The sequence below is a fragment of the Panulirus ornatus genome, chromosome 68, assembly GCF_036320965.1.
Source record: "Panulirus ornatus isolate Po-2019 chromosome 68, ASM3632096v1, whole genome shotgun sequence".
Classification (NCBI taxonomy): Eukaryota; Metazoa; Arthropoda; class Malacostraca; order Decapoda; family Palinuridae; genus Panulirus; species Panulirus ornatus.
The window spans coordinates 7,395,327-7,419,869 of record NC_092291.1 but is presented as its reverse complement, the minus strand read 5'-3'; the positions used below and the strand labels follow the sequence as shown (position 1 = coordinate 7,419,869).

Below are 24,543 nucleotides of genomic sequence, written 5' to 3'. Positions count from 1 at the left end.
GGTCAGATGGATCAAGCAGTGCAGGTGGTGTGGGGTCAGATCAGTCAGGTGACTCGGATCAGCTTGGCAGTGGTCTCAGGTCAAGTGTGGCGAGGCAGGCGAGACAAATAACACCATGGAGGTTTCCGTAGAAAGGTTCCTTCATGCACGTCACGCCAAATCACTTCGTTACAACTTGGAATACGAGATATTTCACAATATTCAGGCAACTCTTTTCCTACATGTTTGTATCATTTGGCAGAGAAAAAAAAGTCATTGAATATACGCGAAGCGTTATGAATGTACTGAGTATTATGAGCCTCACTGTGGATGGTGATTCAAGTATCAAGTACATAAAAGGAGGGAGAGCCTAGCAGCAGGTGGCCCAGGCAGGCAGCAGTAGTTATCGCATCTCAGGATGAGGCGTCTACGTCGGGAAGCGCCAGCGTCAAGTTGCGAGGGAGTGACCCGCTGTCGCCTGTCAGGACGTGCCTCTCCTTCATACGTCAGGGGAATATATATATATATATATATATATATATATATATATATATATATATATATATATATATATATATATATATATATATACACACACACATATATATATATATATATATATATATATATATATATATATATATATATATATATATATATATATATGTGTGTGTGTGTGTGTGTGTGTGTGGCCTTTGTGGAGAGTGGCGAGAAAATATTTCATATTATAAAGCCGGTAACTGAAGACCAAGAGCATAATATAAATCTATATGTGTCACTGTCTCCTTTACTTTTAGGAGAAAACGATCGAAAAGAAGAAATATCATCCTTGCAATACATTTATCAAACAACAAAAATGTATTTTATAAAACCTTCGACGAGCATACCCGGATGCTCTCAGTATTTTTGAAGATACAACAAAAAACTAAACAAAACACAACGAGAGATCCAAAAGGTTCACTGGAAATGTTCGAAACCCGATCCGAGACACGGTTCACTCTCCTGCTCAAAAGGCAGGAAAGCTTTTGAAAGCTTTCAAAACATAAGAGAAATACCAGAGCCTAGATCAGCAAAGAACAAGAGACACAGAATCCAAGCACGACACTACGACAATAAGAGGACGAAAAAAAATAAAAGGAAAGTGACGAAGCGACGTTGTAAAACGCTACGACACGTATCCATTGCTCGACCCCCGTGACACAGTCGAGATCGAGATGAATTCTTCTGAACAAAGGAATTTATAGAATGAATATATTTCAAGATACTAATGATAAAAATGATAACATTGCCAATTAAAGCAAGATTATTATGATGATAACAATTATGATAATGATAATAATAATAATAATTATTATCATTATTATCATTATTATCATTATTATCATTATCATATTCGAAGCAGTCCTAATATGCTCTGTTCTCATTAATCAGTAAACAGTAATAGCCTTCATTAGGAGAGGTATTGAGAGAGAGAGAGAGAGAGAGAGAGAGAGAGAGAGAGAGAGAGAGAGAGAGAGAGAGAGAGAGAGAGAGAGAGAGAGAGAGAGAGAGAGAGAGAATCTCCAATTCATCATGGCATATTTGGTAAACTACAATGGAAAATACATACGCATATAGTAGATAGAATCAGTTGTAGTATTCATAACTCGTTTAGATTTTAACGTAGGGTTCGAATTATCATTAACGAAGCATTTAAAAAAGTTAAACGAATACAGTTACAAAACTGAGGTTTAGGCAGATTACAGGATGGTGCAGTAGGTTATTGTATTAACTGCAGACAGGATAAACTGGCTCAGGTAACTGGTAATCCTGATTGTATTGCGTTGTATTAAAGGGTTGAATATGCATGAGTGTACTTCCTAGTGTAGAGGAAATATTCAGTTCCATTAAGATTATTTGAGGGTTAATGTATTCGTGTGTGTGTGTGTGTGTGTGTGTGTGTGTGTGTGTGTAATCAACAGTTTGTACAAAACAGTGAAGGAGTTTACTCCCCATCCTCTACAATAGGTTACTCCACAACAGGTAAACCTCGTTTCTCGGTAAACTCTACCTGATACAACAATTTAAGTTTACACGATGACAATTAGTTATCACACAACACATGTAAACTTCCTCATTGGTGTACCAACTGTAAACTAACGATTCTTCTACCTTACCTTATATACATATACATGTATGTACACAAAATCGACTTTACGTTTTCCTTCAACTAGTTACTTTCGCTCTGAAAGCATATCGAAACTTAAAAGGGAAAAATATTATGACAGATATATATTCCGAGATTTAATCGCTATCAATCATTAGCTCGCTATCAAAGCAGAATTTACCCGTCCACATGTGATGTATATATACGTATGACACACAAGTCCACACATGGTGAGTGGCACATACGAATGTGACACACACACACACACGCGCGGCACGCAGGAGCGCGCATCTCGGGTCCATTATATGGTGCAGGAGGTAGACGACCCGACCTTGATTCGTCTGAGAGCAGAGACCTTACGAGGCTAAGTAGCAGACGTAATTTTGCCGTCGTATTTTCACAGCTTCGTGTGAGTCAGTTGTTCATGGAACACTGCTAACCACACGACTCATAGCAACACAGATCACAACAGGTCTGACTTAAAGACAACACAAAAATTTGCAAAACATGAACAAAATATTCGCATATGAAATGATATCATTTTTCATTATCATAAGCATTATCGTTATCATTATTACCATTATTATTATTAGTATTATTGTCATTATTATTATCAGCCTCAGCTGCCCGTGCTGTCTCAGTTAAAAAAAAATGTATAAATAAGGCCTGGTTTTTAGATAACAAACTGGGAATGAGACATTACTGTCATTACCATGATAATGATACTATATATATTACTCCGCATACTTAAATCATAAAAGAAAAATTGGTAAATTTATGTCTGCATAAAAATCTTCTAATCTAACACTGGTGGAAGTGGGTGCTTTGCATGTAAATAACTTAGTGTTCCAAGAGAATACATATAATCATGAAAACTTAATTACATTTGCTACGTATATATATAGTGTTTTGTAACTCTTGAAATTTATACAAAAAATAATTCCGAGCAAGAATTTAAAAAAAACAAATGTTGTTTATTGGGAAAGATGAGAGTTATGTGGAAAATACAAGGCTTGGTGTACCAGTGGCTTCCATTTAAGGTTTCATCCCTTTGTCTTTCGCTCTTTAAAATGTGTTTTAAAACTGCTGAAGTTTTGGGTAAATGGAAAGTTGGTACCTGCATGAGGTACCAGCGTGGGAAGGAGGTAACCCTCAACGGCGCTGTATCATCATAAACGGACGAAAAGGAGTACACAAAGGTCGTGCTCAGGGGTCGTACAGTCGTGCTCAGGCGTCATACCGTCGTGTTCAAGGGTCGTGCTCAAGGGTCGTACCGTCGTGCTCAGTGTGTGAACGCGACTTTATTCCCACGACACAAATGAAAAGAAAATTGAAATAAAAGAGAAATATCCAATAATAATTCGCTTTTCATAAATATCCTGAATTTTGCACTTTATCCATATGGCGTAAAAAAGGAAAAAAAAAGCCGCGGAATTAAAATAGAAATATGCAGTTTGGGTGTTATGCAAATTATGCATTAACGACCCAACATTGACGGAATTTATATTTAGCGTTCTGGCGTTTGGAGTGAGCGTGCTCATACTTGATTCACTATATGATTTCTTTATGATATAACGATATAATCCTCCATCATCTAGTAGCTCTGTCTTGTAGCTAATGGACCGAATGGAACTAGATTATGCCCGAGGCAAATAGAAATTTCAGTGGAAAAGAAAATCTCTGATATATTCCTTTTAGTTCCAGTTCGGACAGAATTAATCACCGTGGCTTAACGCTGTTAATCAAATTCCTTTGCTGAGAACAGGCGATAACACGGCGCGAACCCCCGTAGTGAAGACGCGAAGTTATACACTCGTCAACTCTTAATGACCACGACCTTTGACAACGACGACTTAACCCCTGGAGTACGACGACGTCACCCACTGAGTACGACGACGTCACCCACTGAGTACGACGACGTCACCCACTGAGTACGACGACGTCACCCACTGAGTACGACGACGTCACCCACTGAGTACTCATCCCTGGGTCATCATGGGTCAAGTCATCGTAGTCAAGGGGAACCCTTGCATCAGTGGGTCACGGCGTCACACTCGCATGTTTCTGTTTATATGTCTGTCTGTCTGCCTGTCTGTCTGTCTGTCTGTCTGTCTGACTTTTTAGAATCTTAAACTTACATATTTATTCCCAAAACAAAGTAGTTTTATCGTTAAGTTCACCATCTAGTACTTCATCCTAAGTGAGCTCTTTTGTTTTTATATAATTCAGGCTGAACAACTTGCCAAAAAATCAATGAACTAATCACCGAAGCCAACAGTATTGGAGAATTATAGGACACGATTTTCTCAGATTATTGTAATATAATTTATCTTTAATGGAGCTTGTATATACTTTGCATAAATCAGCTTATATATACACAGTGTACTTTACAAAACGAATTGTATATGCAAGGCTTAAATGGGGGGCATGCATAGATATTATGCAATCCAAAATGTTCATTGTTATATATATATATATATATATATATATATATATATATATATATATATATATATATATATATATATATATATATATATATATATACATATGTTGTATCCCAAAGAATTAGAGTGAGACGCCTACAAATAACCCACAATATACTAGAAGAATATTAAAAAAAAAAATGGCTCGAGAGTTTCAACAGGTTAAAACCTCAGTCATTAAAGGAAAGAAAACACGGAAAAGTGAAGCTTAATTTAGCATGATTGATCAGCATATAGACAGAGTGCCCTAATTAGCTTTCCTCCAAGTTATATAAATTGATTGGTTATCGGCTGAACTCCTTCAACTACGAACTTCTTAGATTATATTCCAAGGAGAGGCCCTCTATCCAATTTACTCTGCCAGTCAAATAAGAGGTTGGATGATTGTTAATTCATCGGAAAGCCTTTGGGTGTCTGATATAGTCGGCTTGGTTTGAGGGGATTTTCATTGCCTTTTTTGATGTTATTATGTTTGTATTACTCGTCACTGAATTTTCTTCATAAAATCTTTTTCCCAGTGTTTCACTTCATATACACTCACACTACAGTTTAAGTACATTTAAAAGTTAATACACGTATACGACATTTGATTTCTTGAAAGTTAGTAATGATTAACTTTTCTTTTACAGGTTAATTAACCTATGTGAGAAGCTGTCGTCATCTGGACCAAGCTAAGCTAAGATATTCCAAGCTAAACAAAGCTAAAGGGAAGAAAAGAGGAGATCTCACAGGAAATCACCAACAGAGGTGTCTGGTAGAGACATCAGAAGAGCAAGAGCGAGGCAGGAAGAAGTAGAAGTTGTGAGTCAACTCGATAAAAAAAAATATTAGAGCTATTTCACAATAGTCGAATTTGCTTCGTCGTTTAGAAAATTTCTCTTTACCTTATTCTTTGGAAAACTGTCAAATAACTCGTGGAACCTGTGCAGGTTTTCAGGAGACGAATACGAAACAAAAAAAACCGTTTGTCATTTTAGAAACTTATTGAATTGAATAAACAAACAAGCAAAAAAGACGGTGTATGTTTTTCGGAGAAAAAACTTAGAATAGAAAAAGGAAAGCTGAATAGATTTATATTAAATAAATCTTTCACATATGTTAGACAAACATGTCGAAAGAACTCTATGTGGCCCCTTATCGAACCCACAAATTAAGACTTTGAACGCCTTTCGAGACACAAGCCCCCAGTTCGCCCAAGGTTACAACATCTCAGCGATGGAAAAACGCCAAAATACCTCCGTTTCGCTGAGACAAGAGACAGTGTTGTGTTACGATGGATTTCCGTAAGTTACTCTGCTGGAAATACAATCTGGCAGATCCCATGATCTCCGGGTAAGATCCTTGACCTCCCTCAGTGTAGCAGGTCACTTTTCTCATGACGAAATAAGCGACCTGCTCCCTTCAACAGTCCCTATTAACCACGCCCGTGCTTGTGGTGACCTCCTGAGACCTCGCAGACCGTTAGGTCACGGGGTCATGCCCTTCTGGTGACCTCTGACACCCCCCGATACAAGCACCGAGTCCTTCATCCTTAGGCCGCTCGCCAAGAGGAAGGCGTGGTTTGTGGGACCTTCCCAACTGCATCATGAAGGCTTTCGTGAACTGGGTCGTTTGGCTTTCGCTAGTCAGGACGGTGGCTGTGCAGGAGGCTGTGAACGCCGCCGCCAACAGCACCACAACTACCACTACAACAACAACCACTACAACAACAAACACCACATCCGCAACCACAACTACGCCCACTCCCAACGCAACTATCGTCACAAGTACTACCACAACTACAACTACTACCACTACGGGTGAGTACTACAACTATCATTATCAAATAATCATTAATCATATTACTACAACCGTTCACCCGTTCTAATTTCTCCGTTTATGTCCACCTATGACCTGTCTTTAGCCTTGACCCGTAACGACCTCGCTCGCCACCGACCCTCTGGTCTTCCCATGGATCTGGGTCACATGTCCCAAGGCTCGGGCGCTGGGATTGACTGCGACGCAAATGGAATACAGCTTCAGAAGTTTAATGAGATTTTTCGCCTGAACTTTGCATGTAACGAGCTAAGGTGTGAGACGAGCTTGGCTGTAGCTCTTATCTCACATGGAGAGACCGTGTGTGTGTGTGTGTGTGTGGGGGGGGTGTTTGATGACTATCTGTGTGATGGGGAGAGGGTTCTACACTTGTGTTGCCCCGTCTCTTAACCTTACATATGTACCATGTCTTTACTCCTGTGTGTGTGTGTGTGTGTGTGTATAAACACACACACACACACACACACACCAGCCTAAGCTCAGGATTCGCAGCCGAGGGGAACCCGCGCGTGAATTATGGTCAGGCGAGATAACGGGCCTTGACGTCACAGATAATAGTTCATGTGCCAACATAAGGGTTGAGGGTTGGAGGTGAAAGGTCAAGACTAATATGAAGAAAGGTCAATGCTTCTTCTTTTTTCGAGAGGTCCAAATGTTAGCTAGGATAGAGAAATGGAATTATAAGAGATCAAAGGCGTGGGTTCAGCTGCTTAAATACCGTTACAAATCCAATTTAGAAATTCAGGTTATGTAAGGTAATAGGATCACATCGTCTTTGGCCACCAGATATGAAGTATGAATTTCAGGTTCATATTGTGTGACATCAGGAGACTGGAGTTCATAAGAGCTTCAATCACGGATGTTTCAGACCGTTTCGAACCAGTTCACAGCGTTTCGTGCCTGGTATCGTTAAGCTTGTATGTTCTCTTATACATTATCATTTCTCTTCAATATCCATTTGAAAGAAGCTGAACACATGCATCTGTCGGCATCATTCTGTTTATCGAGATTCATAAAACTCCCTGGTTGACGAAACGAACCTTTAATTTCGAAACGTTTTGAGCTTCATTCATAATGAACATTATTATATTGAAGAATTTTTACACTATCATCTCGGTCTATCCAGTTATTACTGTGTGATTATTTTTGTTAAATTCATCTTGTGATTGAGTTACTTTAATTGATTATCAACAGTTTTTAAGGAAAAATCATTTCACAAATGAGACGTAGTCTGGGATGTTATATTTTGATCTTCGAAAGTTCCTAAGGAAAAGCACAAGAGGAAACTACAGGAGCAGAAATAATCACCGCAGGAGCAGCAGTAGCACCTGCAAGAAGCCAGCCACAGCTGGAGCAGCGGCAGTAGCTGTGAGAAGCCAGTCACCGCGAGAGCACTAGCAGCTGCAAGAAGAAAAGTGGAAGCATCGCCAACCACAACACCAGCAGAATCCACAGGAGAAGCAGCAGAAAAGGTAAGGAACAGTAGCAGAAGGTGAGGCAACAGCGGAAGCAGCAGCAGCAGCAGCAGCAGCAGCAGCAGCAGCAGCAGCAGAAGATGTGACAAACACACGGGGAAAAAAAAGACATAATAACCATTTGTTACGTTGAGGCAAGACATAAGTCATACGACCCACAGTCTGAGGTGTATGTGGTGGTAGTGAGGAGGAGGAGGAGGAGGAGGAGGAGAAGTAGAAGAAGTAGGAGGTGCAAAAGGAATAAGAAAAAGAAGAAAAAAAAATGGGGAGGTGAAGAATTCTTATGTAAAGTTAATTATCTTTCTTTTAACGTTTGGCGAAAATAAAAAACTGAAAAGAATTAAAGAATCTTATTGGTGTGTGTCAAGGAGGAAAGTTGAAAGAATAACTTCAGGGGTTTGTGGGGGGGGGGGGTTGTGTGGGAGGGGCCTCATGATCATTAGTGCTATCTGGGGCTACAAGACCCCAGAGAGAAGCCGCTGGAAACCCGTTGCCCACATTGCATGCCTCGCTGGAAGTGAATGTCTCTTGTTTATGAAAATATTAAAGAGATGATTATTTCCAGAGGGTCATGACCAAAAATAATGAGGAAAAAATGAATGTTTATAAATGGGAAAATAATTAGAGAGAAATAGCACTGATATTTTCACTTCTAAAAAAAAAAAAAAAAGGTATGAACTGGGGATTGAGAGAAAATTGGAAAAATAAGAACGAGAAAAGTCAAAGGTGATTGTGGTACAAGCAAGTGTAAGGAAAACGAAGAATAAAGGAAGATAAGAAACTATTTAACATATTCCTAAGACGACATGTAAGCTCACTTGGTATGCGGTCCTTCACTGTATTACTTCCACACGAGCAAAATATATCACGACTACTCACGCCTTTGTTTCTCAGTGTCTTCTTCCATCACCCTTTACACTTTCCCTTTCCTCTTCCAGCCCCTCTCCCCCTCTCCCCTTACTATCTCACCCATTTATCCTGCCTCTCACCCTGTGTTCCTTCCCCGCTCTCCCTCCACACTCACACATATCAATATCTCACACACACTCTCTCTCTCGTTCCTCTATCCTTTCTTCCCCATGATTTATCCCCTTTTCCCTCTGACATTCCTCTCTACATTCACTGTATTTCATTTACAATACCGTTATCCTTATATCCATCACCTTTTTCTGTTCCTTACATTCTTCTGGGTATGTCAAGATATTCAATATTTTCATATATACAAAAAATTTCCTATTTGGTTTTATCTAAACCGTATATGAGTTCATAGTGACTTTAATGAAGAAATTTGGAGTATTTACCTAAATCTCAAATGTCTTTTCCTCCCGTCTCCTCCCTCTCCAGACCCCAGACCAAATCCTTCCTGCCTGGCACAGTTCTTCCTTAAATCATCCTACTTTTATTCCTTCTGGTGGAGTGAGTAGTAAACACCCGTAGTGCACAGTCCTATGGAAGGTGATCCCGTTCAAAGATGTATGAAAATGAGCATAACAAATTAGCTTGCAACAGTTTTGTATAAATTCAGGGATCAGAAGGAATGAATGACCGCATGAATAATGTATTTTCCATAAGACTTTACATGAAAAGTGTGGGATTTATATTTAGGTTGTATACAGCGTTTCTAGGTCTCATGAATTGAAGCTGGATTTTCGTTTTTTCACTAAGGATTAAATTGAATTACTAGACAAGGATGTTGCAGGCCGAATAGCAACCTTGACAACCTTCTATTCAACGGAGAGTTTTTTAAAATATATTTTTCATTGTCTAATTAACGAAAAACATTTTTTTTTTTCGTAAGGCTGTGTTATGATATAAATTGAAGTTCTTGTGAAGAAGTCTTGGAAAGCGAGGGAAGTACGTTGGTGTACCGTGGGCCATCGACTGACAACGTACTAAGGCCCAATACTCGACAGTGTACCGTGGTCCACCACGACTGGATAATGTACCGTGGTTCACCACGACTGGATAATGTACCGTGGTTCACCACGACCATCAGCGAGGGAAGAACGATAGCCAAGACGCGAGGACCCTAACCATCGTGAAGCCTCGTGCGTACTCACAACCCAACGAAGACAGGTATTACTTCCTCTGTCTTAAGACCTGTGTACCAACCATTCCAACCAAGATGTATGGACTGACCTCAGAAACATGAGTTACAGCCACAAATCAAGATCATTTTCTTACCGTCACTCACCCGAGTGACGAGGGAAACATGAATCACGAGGACCCGGGCTCGATTCTTGGACGGGGTAGTCGGCTCACAACCAACTCAGCTGTGCATCCTTACTTCAGGAATGGTCGATAAATCGGTACCTGCTTCAGGCTGGCATTCTTATACACAGTATATATGATTTCTAGACGACTATGATCGAGGAAAAGAAGAGAACGAAGAAGCAGAGGAAGAAGAGGACACTTTAGATTCCTCTAGTCTTTCAAACTCAAGAAGAATAAAACCCTCTACGCCTCCCGAGTCTCGCTAACTCCAGCAGGAGCAGGAGCAGCAGATGAGGAGGAGGAGGAGGAAGAAGAAGAGGAGCCAGTCGCTCTCAAATCCTGAAATCTCTCGAACTCCAGAAGAAGTGAAAAAGAGCAAGATCTCCCGTCGAGTAAATTCACCGTAAAGGTGAACATCTCCCCCGGGTAACACAATCCCAAGGAGTCATAAATATCAAGAAGCTTTAGTGTGCTCAAGGGTGTGTGTCTGTCGCCCTCAGAACCTCTCACGTTTTCAACAAGTTTACGCGCGGCGTCTACAAGTTGTAAACATTGGCAGGAGACAACTGGAAGAAGTTTGGCCGCTGGTGCCAAGTGACTCCTGAGGGAGAGGAGGGAGGAGGTTGGGGAAGAACTCATCTGAATGCAGAGGTATATATTGTTGGGGGTAAAAGTTTGCTTTTGACTCCCCTTGGGAAAACAGGTGTGTGTGTGTGTGTGTGTGTTAGGTTAAAGATGAGTATGCAACACGGCCATCAACATCGCCACCACCGCCATGACAGGCGCAGCCGCAAGGTGAGGTGCTGGTGCTCCCTGTGGATCCATCATCTTAGGCCGTTGTGGTGGTGGGTGAGTGGGTTGTCTAGCTCGTCACTCTCACCACACGATGAGTATATGAGGCTCTCGGAGACGTGTCATCATCCGTCATGCGTCCTAACATTGAAATGCTCTACCGTGTGACCAGAAAGGTTGGCCTTCTACCATGTATCACTCAAGTTACACTCTGTACCGTGTATCCAAACTGTTAAACCTACGTCCATGTATCTCACTTGTTAAACCCTCTACCTCGTGCCTCAGATTTTAAACCCTCTACCACGTACCTTAACTACAAAACCCTTTACCATATACTCAGTAAGGCTTACCCTCAACCATGTATCCACCATATCAGGCCTACCCTCAACCATGTATCCACCATATCACCACGAATCCAAACAGCTACATAAATTACTAAACAAACAGGTGAAAATGTTTGGAGAGGAAGAAAAATTAATGAAAAAAAAAAGTTTGAATACGACATTCACTTCACTGGAAAGATAAGGAACACGCCAGCACCGGCCCCCTAACAAGACACGGCACAGTCTTTTCAAGTACGAGACCTTGTTAAAAGTTCCTAATGAACCAACATACAGGTCTAATGATAGAAAATGGTAAGATGGATGAGTGCAATTATCTGTGGTTATCTATATTTGTGGAACGTGCAGGGAAGTCTGTTGTCATAAAGCCCAGTTGTGAAGTGTATTTCCTTGTTAAATGATGGTCTGTCTTTGATAATGGGGAATTTACATGCAAAACTCGATATGAATAAGATATTAGGCATATATATATATATATATATATATATATATATATATATATATATATATATATATATATATATATATATATATATATATATATATATATATATATATATATATATATGTAAATATATATAGTGTGTGTGTGTGTGTGTGTGTGTGTGTGTGTTTAACTGTGTCGCCGTTTTTTGCCTTAACCTTAGCCTTAGCGACAGAAATAGATGGACAACAGTTTCACACACACACACACACACACACACACACACACACACACACACACACACACACACACACACACACGTCCACTTTCCACCTGCCATGTATATAAAGCAACGAAACCAAAGCCTCCTATCCAAAGCCAGGCCCCACAAACTACTCCATGGCTTACCATGAGAGCTTCATAAGCCCCAGTTCAGCCCATCGAAAGTGCGTCGCCCGTGGTATACCACAAGAATTTAATTCATTTTATCTCATGCACGCCTCTCAATCTCCTGAATGTTTAAGGTACAGTATCCTAAAGCCTCTCTTACTCCCTCATTCCACCTCCTTCTTGATTTCCTCCTCCCCCTTCTTTCATCCATTTCTGACACGTATATCTTCTAAGTCTCTCCTCACTCATCTTCTCCATATGTCCAAACCACTTCAGCACATCCTCTTCAGCTGTATCACACCTCGCTTTTACGTTGTCATCTTTTACAATTCAAGTTTGCTTTCTTTTACGATGTCTTTATATCATCAGTTCTGATGCGTGTGTGTCTGTAGCCACGTATGTTGAGACACTGACTTGCACCAATGTTTCGTGTCTGCCCGATTTGTTTTTCTTTAATCCCTGCATGTGCGACTGTTAGCGGAAAAAAATGTCGTCTTGAACAATAGATCGACTAAAAAGAACGACACGCAAGTCACCTATTATATCAGCAAGGTCTGACAACCGTTCGTGCAACTCCTCTAGCCGGATCCGACTTGGTGTTGGATTTCAGGGGTGTCGACCAACAACTCTTGAGGAACATTTAAGGAAACACCGCCAAGTTTAACGTTGAGCACCACAGCAGCGCTGGGAGACTTACTGCTCGTGATCTTAGATATCTTTTGTGGGAGAGAGAAAAAAAAACAACGGTACGACCCCTGAGCAGGATTAGTACGACCCTAAGCACGACGGAGTACGACCTGTGACCACGGCCGTGTGACCCTTGGGTATAATGACCTGACCTGACCTGACCTGACCATTAACGGTCAGGAGCTACACAATGTTCCTTCCCACTATCAGCACTGTCAGCAGTCGTGTCAGGAGCTGCACAACGATGCAAGAGTTGCAAAATTCGCCGACGTCCTGGCGCTAATTAGGGTTGGAAAGTTAGTGCACCTAGTACTGGACAGGGCCGTGTGTGTGTGTGTGTGTGTGTGTGTGTGTGTGTGTGTGTGTGTGTGTAAATACCTATTTCTGGAGGCTGGAGCGCACCTTGTATGAGGCCTCCAGTTGTGTCGTGATGGTTAACAGGTACATGACAGGAGGCACGGGTGGTTGGGGGACTCTGGAGGTGGAGGGGGGTGGGAGTTAAGGGAGGCCTACCAGGGGTCGAAGGGAAGAAACAAAACAGGTTTAGATGTAGATGGATGGGAGGAGCTGGCAGGAAACGTAATCAAAGAGAAGGGGAAGTGTGGCAGGGAAGTGTGGATGAAGGGGAAGGAATTCTCAGTTGTGTGAAGCAGAGAACACACAAAGATGCAGGTGGAATGAAGGGTTTCGTTCTTGAAGCATCTCTTCTAAATATAACATTCTTTCCCTCCCTTCCTCACGCGGAATTTAGGGTAACCTTAAAAAGAAAAAGCTGGTATGTTTCCTTAAAACTATAGACGTAAACAATTTACACGTCTTATAAATTCTGAATTAAATTTTCCTGTCATGCCATTCATTATCAATGTTTTATCTTATCTTTTCACAGAAATCATTGTAACTGATTAAAGTATGTAAGAATAAGTCTTGTTCTTACTGTGGCTAGTACAAAAAGGGACATGTCGTCTTCGAATCATTTTACCCATAGATAAAATTCTTGAGTGTAAACACAAACACTACTGTGAGAGTAACGTCCAGGGATTTAGTGCTGATAAACTGATAGTTGGTCTGGATTTATCTCAAGAAAACAAAGGATTATCTCAGTCTCCGCCTTCTGCCCTCAGAGTTGTGTGTCCACGACAATAACCTGAACAAGTTATCATATATTCTTATCATTACCCATGTGAAGTGTGGACTCTATTTCCTCTCACTGACACATTTTCAATCACCATTACTCAAAGAAAATCTGGTCTGCACCTCTAAACCCCTCCATAAATCCTCCAAACCTTCACCGAGACACACACACACACACACACACACACACACACACACACACACGCTCTCTCTCTCTCTCTCTCTCTCTCTCTCTCTCTCTCTCTCTCTCTCTCTCTCTCTCTCTCTCTCTCTCTCTCTCTCGCTTACTTACGTATGATTTGACGATGTCACCTTATTTAACCCCTCGTTTGGTAAAAGCACGTAATCTTTCGCTACTTCAGTTAGCAAATTCTAAATATCATAATGAGGAACCTTTAAGATCACAACACCAGTCACACACAACTACACCAGAAACATAACTGTATGCGAAACATAAGACTTCAACTGATATATATATATATATACTTGAGAGAAATCGACCCCCAATACACATACATTTATATTCATTTATTTATTATCAATATTTAATTACCCAAAGATCAATTTGTATGACAAGAGTGCAGGTGTTACCCAGTGCCTCTGTAAAGGTTCCTGCAGCCCAACACTGCGCTACGTCCAGCAGCAGGAAGACTCTCTTTGATGGAGACTGTACTCCAGTGATACAACCTCGCCAAAGGGGACTTTACCCTCGCGGTGTAACCTCGTGCAGGCGGAGTCCGGTAACACACACACACACTATATATATACATATACATATATATATATATATATATATATATATATATATATATATATATATATATATATATATAGATGAGTTATTATATTTATTTGGCTCACTGCAGAAGGAAGCACACTTTCATGAGTTCGGCCTTGAGATGGGCTTAAGTGGCGCCACTCAGACCAACGCAAATTCTCTGGCTTTTCCAGAACTATTCCTGGAGTTCCTGGAAGAGTGGTGTTAGCCTCTGGAAAACCTTCATCAACTTTTTAATGGTCTTCAAGCAAGCCTTTGATGACGTTGTTGGCCTATGATGAAAAAAAAAGGAAAGAAAAAAAAGAAAGAAGTTTCACTTTAGATCCTGAAGAAATGAAAAACAAAAATGTACTTATACACTGGAGGTGAAGCTTTGATGAGGATAATGTTATCCAACAGCCATAGAAATATCTGACCTCTCTGTTCATCCCATGAGAAGGCGATATACTCCTTGAATGTCTTCTTCCCATATATATATATATATATATATATATATATATATATAGAACAAAACTATGAGAGTTGGCATGAAACACTGTGGACTTGGGGTCAGCTACGAGACAGCGAATTTCATTTGGGACACAGAATGTGTTCTGTGTCTCGTTGTGTCTGTTTGTTTGCTCAGTAACACATGCCGTGTGGCAGTTTTTGTGGTATGTTCCCCAGCTGTCCTCGCCAAACGAGACCTAAACACTGCACATGCAAATTGTAGCCAGACGACATTCACTACCTTCCTTACACGTGTCTATAAATGAAGTCTCAACACTGCACATGTGAGATGTACTTCACCACATGTGAAAAAGTTCTCTGACTTCAGTGTATGTTTCCACAGTCCTCTGGTAATGTTATGCATAATGAACAGTGAAGGACGTTATTTATCTAAATGTTCTACATCATTATAATCATCTTCTACATTATGTCCATCTCTGTACTTTTATATCTATCTGTGCACGTATTTTCATCCCTCCATCTTCCTACATTTTGGAAACAATGGATGCATTCATCAACATCTACACTGACTCAAATATACTGCAAAAAATATATGAATGAAATAAATTAAGCTATGTTAGCTTATCATGCTGAATTAACCTGCGTGTTGCTTTATGTTGAATTAACCTGTGTTAATTGTATTATGCTGAATTAACCCATGTGTTAACTGCCTTATGCTGAATTAACTTGTGTGTTAGTTGAATTATTCTAAAATAATACAATACATCGTAATACACTAAAATTCCGCTCTCATTGTCTCTTGGACACATTACAGCTACTTTCTTCGTTTCTCTGTCCATTATTATCATTCTCATTAACAACCCTTAACACCAGAGGTTGTGGATGTACTGCCCGTGACCTGAGGGCACACAGTGTGTTGTCTGGGGTCGGTAAAGGTCAGGAGGCAAGATTCCGGGTGTTATGTGTGAGTTGTACGCTTGGCAGAGCGGGACGATGGCTACACAATTGGCACATATGTTCCAAGTCATCTGGTCGAAACTGTTGTACAGGGGTTCAGACGTGACGATTTACCTTTGTCAATATGTAATGATATAAGACATGGAGCCCAAAGGGCGTCAAACTCTCTTCCCAGACGATACATATAAAGTAGTTATTGACACGGAATCACACACACACACACAATATATACATATATATATATATATATATATATATATATATATATATATATATATATATATATATATATATATATATATATATAGTGTGTGTGTGTGTGTGTGTGTGTTTTGTGTGTGTTTTGTTTGTAGCTGTACGTACGTATGTATGTATGCATGTGTGTGTGGTCAGGTGTGTAAATCCATACATCTGTGCCTGACATATGTGGACATTTTCGACCTAAACGTTTTCCGCACAAATATTTTTCAAATATCCTTTTGAAAACTGGCCACAAAAGATGTACCGGTATACAACAAAAGCAATTTTGTCCCAGAGATAGACAGTGGCTCCCGTATGAACGGGGCAATTCGCCTCATTCCAGCCTATCCTGTATTTTTCATGTTAAGAAAAATAAATGGCAATTTTTTAATGAAAAAAAATGTTGAAAAATATATATATATATGAAAACGTTTAGAATCATCACTTTGTTATTTACTCTGTGTTACGGTTTTGTCAGAATTCCCTTCATACAATTTCATTTGAAGTATATGTAAAACATTATGAAATGTATCTCTCTCTCTCTCTCTCTCTCTCTCTCTCTCTCTCTCTCTCTCTCTCTCTCATATATATATATATATATATATATATATATATATATATATATATATGAAGGGGGAACGTTAGTGTGATTATTAACATAACTAAAGGCTAATTCTGAAAAAAAAAAAATCTTGCCTCATACTTACAACCTATTCTAAAAGAGATGTTTAAAATCAAATCAGGTTGAGGAAAATATAGAAATGTTCTCTCAGGCTAACACTTACGACCACATGCACTACGAGAGATTTATCACACAACACACACATAGTTCCGGGCTTTTACAGGGGTCTCTTGTTTACAAATTTACGGTTGGCAGCTGTAGGGCATCACATGTCGGCCACACAAAGAGACATTTGAGGTTCAGAACAGTGGAACATCTCGGTCGCTCGGCATGAACGAGTACGTTCCTGGGCCAACCAATGAGGCATGACATCAGAAATCACTGGCAGAAAACCGGTTGCCTCATGCCGGCGTCTAGGTTGTAAGTCGTCAGAGAATTAAAATATATATATATATATATATATATATATATATATATATATATATATATATATATATATATATATATATATATATATATATATATATATATGCGGGTCCGCCAGTGTCGGGTGATCATGAGTACGAATCCAAGGTGCGGAAGTCGACCCGCAGTCTACCCAGGTGTTCATCTTCCCTTCGAGAATGGCTGATACACTACAGCTTGGGTGTATATATATATATATATATATATATATATATATATATATATATAGTGTTAGGGTATTGCAATGGTTGACCCAACTCTCCCCCCCCCCAACTGTTGCCCTTCTCATTGCATAATTTAAGACCCTCCCATTCCCCCACCTCACCCCACACACTGCCCCCACGGAGCACCCCCGGGGCCTGGCCAGCTCCCCACACACACACATGTGTCACTTCACTTCTCCTGGTGACACTTTGCTCCGGGTGGAGGACGGCTATGGTGCTTTGGAGGGGAAAATGTTAACTTGATAAAGTTTTAATTGAAAACCACTTTCGTAAGATGTATCACCCATAAACCAATTATTCTCTTAATTATCTTTTAATATGAGGCAAAACACATACGAAAGAGAAGGAACCTTGGAAGTAAACAAGACGTTGTCCTCACACAAGTCTTCTACCCGCTGCCACAATAGAGACGACCCTCAATATCTTCTCTTCCTATCGTGATACAGGCTACACTTACATAAGAGACACTTGTAATGTATAAGTGTTAAGTGTTCCACGTGTGTTAACACATATCATCCTGACGCTTAGGACAGCCTTGCAGTCTACTTATACTTAAAGCCTCATTTGTGGAACCTTTCTGGGTAAATCGGTTGGCATAAGTGTTAAGTCTTACTTCAGTTTTGCAGTGTTCTCCTCACAGTTAAGATCTTCCCTTGGTTAAGGCTCCCCTGGGTTACATCTTACCCCCCCTCCCCCCCAGGAATGGGAAGAAGGCGTACATAAATAAAGTCAGGAAACTTTCGATAGATCAAAGGAATTCTTGAGCTGGTTCCTTACCATGGAGGGAATATTTACCTTACTTGCTCTGTGTATGGACGGGAGACACTTTGACCTTCGCAGCTTTAGAAAGATGAAGATAAACATAATCAACAGATATGAATAATCCATGTAATATGGTAGGACTTTCAACCATAGGCAACACAGACGACGCAAGGCGTAAGAAAGAGATATGGGGTGGAGAAGTAGATTCGTGTATATGTGTAGAATGAATGGCAGATAAGGAACGTATAAAGTGATCTTATGAGAGACGGAATACACCATCATGGGAAGGACACACAACAGGAGACCTGATGGTCCGTGACCAGGTTATCTGCAGCTTTGATCCCCAGCTTTATCTATCATGGAATAACTAACATACAGAGAAACATCGATCGTAGAGGTAAGGTCTACTTCACTACACACAAGACTGTTTAGAAGATTTTACTCCAAGTTATGCCAAGTCAAGCGAGTGGATCTTCGGCTGTGAAGGTATTCGGTTCTTTCCAGTCAGGCAAGCAATATTCGGCCGGGATAGTATTCGAATCTTCTCACTCGAGTTTAAAGCTTTTATTACCCGAATGGAATGTATTCGGCGAGGGAGCTGGATTCTAATTCTATTGTTTTATAAATATGTTATTTCCCTCCTGATCGGTTCAGGACAAAGGCTTTTATTATTGTCATAAATTTGTGAGATTAGGATTATGAAAACGGAGGACAGGATTCCCTTTCAGGAGGAAGGAATATTGTTCACAATATTCGGCGTGATATGTATAACGTCATGATGGTATTCAAATCGGCGTTAGTCCCCAACTTTAAGCTCTTAAGATACTTGGAGTTAGTTAAAGAAAATGGATTAACGATCAAATCATTTATACTGTGAGCAGTTTGTCGAATCCAGTTCGCTTCGATATTCACAAAGACATCTACGTCATTACTTGATAAGATTCGTGGTGGGAAAATATGTTATCATTGTGACTGACCATCACCATCATCCAGAGGCGGAGGGTTCGATTCCCAGGAGGGTTCGATTCCCATAGTTATATAAATAAACTTACAGGAATCGTTAGGTAGATACGTGGGGTCCCCCCTGGCACCAGGAAGACTGCAGAGTGGATTTCTTTACGAGGAACAAGTTCGATACACCGTTACGCCAACAGCCATCCGACCAATAACATTTGCATAGTGAAGTTCGTTATCTGTCCTTCTTGATGTCCACATTTGTTTTGGCTGAATGGGTCTTAGTGTGTGTGTGTGTGTGTGTGTGTTCTGTGAGGGTAATAGTCAGTAGTGTGGCGTGCCTCAGGGTGTTAAGATGCTTCGATCTACGCACACACACACACACACAGACACACACACACACACACACACACACACACACACACACACACACACTCCTCCAATCCTTCGAAATGATCTCCTGATGAACACAACTGCTCGATCAAAGTACGTCGATGACTTACAATTGGAGTCATTGCTATAAGAAAATCAGTTCTTCTGACAGCCCAGCCCTCCAGACCACCCTTACCAGCCCCCGGAGCTGAACTACTGCCAATCATGACACCAGCAACCAAATCAAGTCCGCAGTCATGCACGCCACCCTCTCCCGGCCAACCTGTCCCGCCTCCACATGTCTCACTAGGCCCCAGTCCTCTCCACGTTGTTCAGTCCACTAGGCATCTCGGTGTCACTTTAGTCGACAGAGAAAGATCATGAAAATTACACGTTAACACGGCGATCAAGTCCTCCAGCTATCGTCCTTACATTCTTCGTCGACTCAAGACACTTAAACTCAATGTACCTGAACTCAGGGACATCTAGACAACAACTTCCAAAACTCATCTGCGCCTTCCCCCCGCCCGGTCTTCCTCCCTATCCAACACACAACAAGGGCTACTGGAAAAGATGCAGAAGAAGACATGCAAGATCATCCTCATCTTTCTCACGCTACCTATCAAGAGGCGCTCAATACACTGGTCCTGCCGACTCTCTCTCTCTCTCTCTCTCTCTCTCTCTCTCTCTCTCTCTCTCTCTCTCTCTCTCTCTCCAAACATCACCCTGAACCTCATCCGACAATTCGGGAAGAAGCTATTTCACATCCCTAGCCTCTGTCAAGGCGGCTGCAATACATAAAACGAATGAACTCTGAGGAGAGTATTTCAAAGGGAAATGAAATTCCCAGCTCAGAACACAAATATGATATTCATATTTAAATTATCTTATCCACGTAGTGCTGAAGAAAGATATGATAAGTTCCTAGGCTTCATATGTATATACCGCTCTTTACGTAGAGCTGAAATTCATGAACATCACTGGCTGGTGGGAAGACCAGGCCAGAGGTGGCATGCAGCCAATCCTTTGATGTCAAGGAGGAGGAGTAAGTAAGTGAGGTTCTTGACATACTTCGAGCTTCGCTTTCACAGGTTCGGAACGCTTCGAAGCGCCGGCGAACGACATGAGATTAAAGTTCCGGGGCTAAAGGTGTTATTGGGTAGCTGATGTGTGTAGTCCATGAATAATGAAGTTGAAGATTATATAAAGCTTCAGACTGGGGAGACAATAATCAGGCGAAGATAGTAGATAAGAACATGACTCATGGATCGAAGGAGATAGTGGGAAATTTGTAAGCTAATGAAGAGGTATAGATCTTAAGAGAAGTTAGAGATAAACAAGCACAAAACTAACAGCAGGACTGCAGTGTTATTTTGTACTAAATTTTGTTTTATGATAATGATGTAACGGACAGACGGCAGTGTGACTGGTTATAAGTAACAGTAGTATGATTGTATACCGGGAGATCACTCTACACCAGTTAAATTCATGCAGAGTAGTATGACTGAACAGTGAAATGCTACTGTCGAGCAGTGGTGCATCTATCACATGGGCAGCGGGTGTGTGAGTACGTAGGAGTGACTGCTGTACAACAGGTAATTAGAGAAAGTTTATGCAGTGTAACTGTTGGTTATGTTGTACACCGGTGGCCCGTCTCTAAAGCCATGTCTCGAAGCGGAACATGGAAACCAATTTCCGAGCAAGTACACTTTAATCTGTACGTCAAAAGATTTTCCACAGCTAAACTCGTTGTTACAAATGCAAAAGAAGTAAATCTACATCAATTCTAATCACAAGTCTCTGGTAACTTAGCCAACAACATCAAATCATCACGTACAGTGATTCTAAGACATGATAATACTGCTATACGAATGATATATGTCATGATTCTTATAGATAACATACCTACCACTGTGTTTACGGACTCTCTGTTATTGTAACTACCATAAATACGATTATCATTTCCTTACTACACGTTCAGCTTTCAAAACTAGACCCAATGTACAAACTGTGAAATTATTCTCGTTTTGGGATTCAAGAATTCCACTATATATCTAGACTTTTAGCCATATAGCCTGATGTGTGTGTGTGTTGGTGGCAAAATGATCTTCGGAAATATGCTAACTGATGATGTTTGTCTGGTCCCACAGCTGCGCCCTTGGCCTCTACGACAGCAGCAGCAGGAGAACCGTTCACACAGAACCTGACCCCAGGACACTTCCGTCAACGGCTCTACTTCTCCGCCATCAGGAGCACCTCACCCCCATCTCCCACCCCTTCTGTTTCCCTCCCCTCCTCTTCCACCGTCTCCCCTTCTTTCTCCTCTTCGTCGTTCTTCTCCTTCTATTCCTCATCCTCCTCTTTACGCCCCTCGGTCGCTCCCGTCAGGATCGAGCGAACCATCCCTTCTACAGCGCCTCCGCCGCCGTACTTCGACCCATCGTCCCCGACGAACATATCGGCCCAGCTGGGGACACACGCCTACCTTCCCTGCAGGATTAGGAACCTCGGCAACCAGTCGGTAGGTGGAAGGCTCCCTCGTCTCCCCTCACGTTACATAATAAGGGTCAGGTCAAAGGTCAATCCACCAAACTCTAAGGTCGTGCTGCAGGGTGTTAATGATGTGTTCAATGGCAGTAATTTCTAGCTCAAGGATCGTACCGTCTTGCTCACAGTACAACATTCTCTGGTCGGTTCTCAACCAGCCCTCAACACCATAACTTGGTCAGTGTAGCACTGGCCCTCCCTTGCTCCAGTGTGCGTCGTTCGTGTGTCCCTTGTTGCTTAGGTTGCAATCTCACAGAAAAGAAAAAAAAAATAATGCCACTTCAACGCCTCTCCATTTTTACATCTTTGCATACTGTTCTAATTCCATTTTAAGACGACAAGGATATTCCCCAATTCAGGTGTTATCTTCCACTTCAAAGCCACTTGTCTCCATTCCATTAGGGAGGACAGAAATTGCCTCCATTGCAAAGCCATTTATTTTACCAACTTGTTTCAAGTTACGTGTCTTCATTTCATAAAAACACAGGATAATGTCCCCATTGGGGAAGTGTGGGGGGGACACAGTCTTGCCTCCGTGTTCTATCAGAGATTTTATTTTCAAAGACAAAATAAGAAAAAAATAAGATAAACTCAACATCGTTTGTATCAAGCTTCCACTTCTTAGACGTTTATTATAATTTGATGAGAACTACAAGGCAATGTGCTCCTTCCTTCCCCTGTCTTCCTCTCTTCCTCGCCCGCCTATATAGCAATTCAATTAAAGTTGTCGCAAGTCGCAGTTAGCAGCAGCAACTGTATACATAATTTAGGCGCCGGGGAGGGACCTGTGTTTGGATCCCAACACGGCACATGAATACTGGAAGACTTTCCATTATTCTCTTATTGCAGTGGTATCTTCTCTCTCTCTCTCTCTCTCTCTCTCTCTCTCTCTCTCTCTCTCTCTCTCTCTCTCTCTCTCTCTCTCTCTCATTCACCTGGGGTAAACAGGAAGGGCTCCTGCCTCCCTAAGGCTTCGTTCCAGTTTTATTTCCATACTTCAGTCTTCTGAACAGAACGACCAAGTTATCATAAAATTTTATGGGTGAGAGAATATATATATATATATATATATATATATATATATATATATATATATATAAAACATATATAAAACATATATATATTTTCGGTGCTTTAAAGGTATGACCTTGGCAGTCCCTCTCATGCAGGGGTAGTCACCAGCATCACCCACGCACCCACAACAAGGGCAGGAGAGAGAGAGAGAGAGAGAGAGAGAGAGAGGGGAAACTCTGTTGTCCAACTCGTTAAATGGCAATTGATGATAACTTTGGAGAGTCTATCAGGTCCTGTAATCAACCTCTGGTGGAGAGAGTATTAACAACATGACCAGAGCAACAATACACTTGATGATTTTATGGTCAGCTCTGTGTGTGTGTGTGTGTGTGTGTGTGTGTGTGTGTGTGTGTGTGTATTCTGATACCAAACATACCACAAAGACGAACACTGAGCGTTTAATTCTGTGCCCTGTACTATAACCATTTTACAGAGTGCCAAAGTGAGCGATGTGCCTTTTAAATGCCCGAGTCTCTGTTGCTTTGAAAAAAAAACATTAGCATTGCGGTGGAAAATTGAGATTTTTAATTGGTCAACCGCTTTTTCCATTTTTCATTCCAGGATTTATGCACAGCATTAACTTAGTATTTTCAGAGTATTTGAAGAATATTTTCATGGTACTGGATATTGCAAATATTTCACGAATATTATTTTTAACAAGAGTCCTGATTTTTACTGCAATATCTTCCAAAAGCTATCAGAGCATATCTCGAATATCATCACACTATAACCAGAATATTACCTTAATATTTCTCGAATATTACCACAGTATTCCCTAAATGTTATCACAGTATTTCCTGAACATTACCAAATATTTCCCAAGTATGAACACGATATATTTCGACCATTTCCACAGTAATTCTCAAATACACTCACAGAATTTCTTGAAAAGTAGAATACATGTATTCTGGCATAATACCACATCTCTTCCCCAAGAATTTCATACTATTTCCCGAATGACATCACAACGTTCCTCCAATTATCATAACTTTCTCAATCATAAAAATATTTCAGCAATCCATCTCAATATATCAACAACAACAACAACAAAATATTCATCTTAAATATCACGCCAGTATTTCTCTATTATCCACCTATTTCCCACATATCACCACTTTATTTCCCTTAAAGCACCACGAGAATCATTCTTTTCTTTCTTTTCTTTTCTTTTCGTTGAAGACACCTAACCTAACAGTGGTTTGGGCCGCAGTTACTAAC

The 24,543-nt window shown here is 40.7% G+C and overlaps 1 protein-coding gene across 1 annotated transcript in view; it reads left to right on the top strand.

Moving 5' to 3' along the window:
* The first annotated feature begins 5,394 nt into the window (after positions 1–5,394).
* Positions 5,395–24,543, top strand: part of LOC139747486 (uncharacterized) — a 35,256-nt gene continuing 16,107 nt past the window's right edge. Inside the window, exons 1-2 of the mRNA XM_071659861.1 lie at positions 5,395–6,410; positions 21,855–22,225. Of these exons, the coding sequence (XP_071515962.1) occupies positions 6,197–6,410; positions 21,855–22,225 (585 nt within the window). The 5' untranslated portion in view covers positions 5,395–6,196. The remainder of the gene's footprint in view (positions 6,411–21,854; positions 22,226–24,543) is intronic.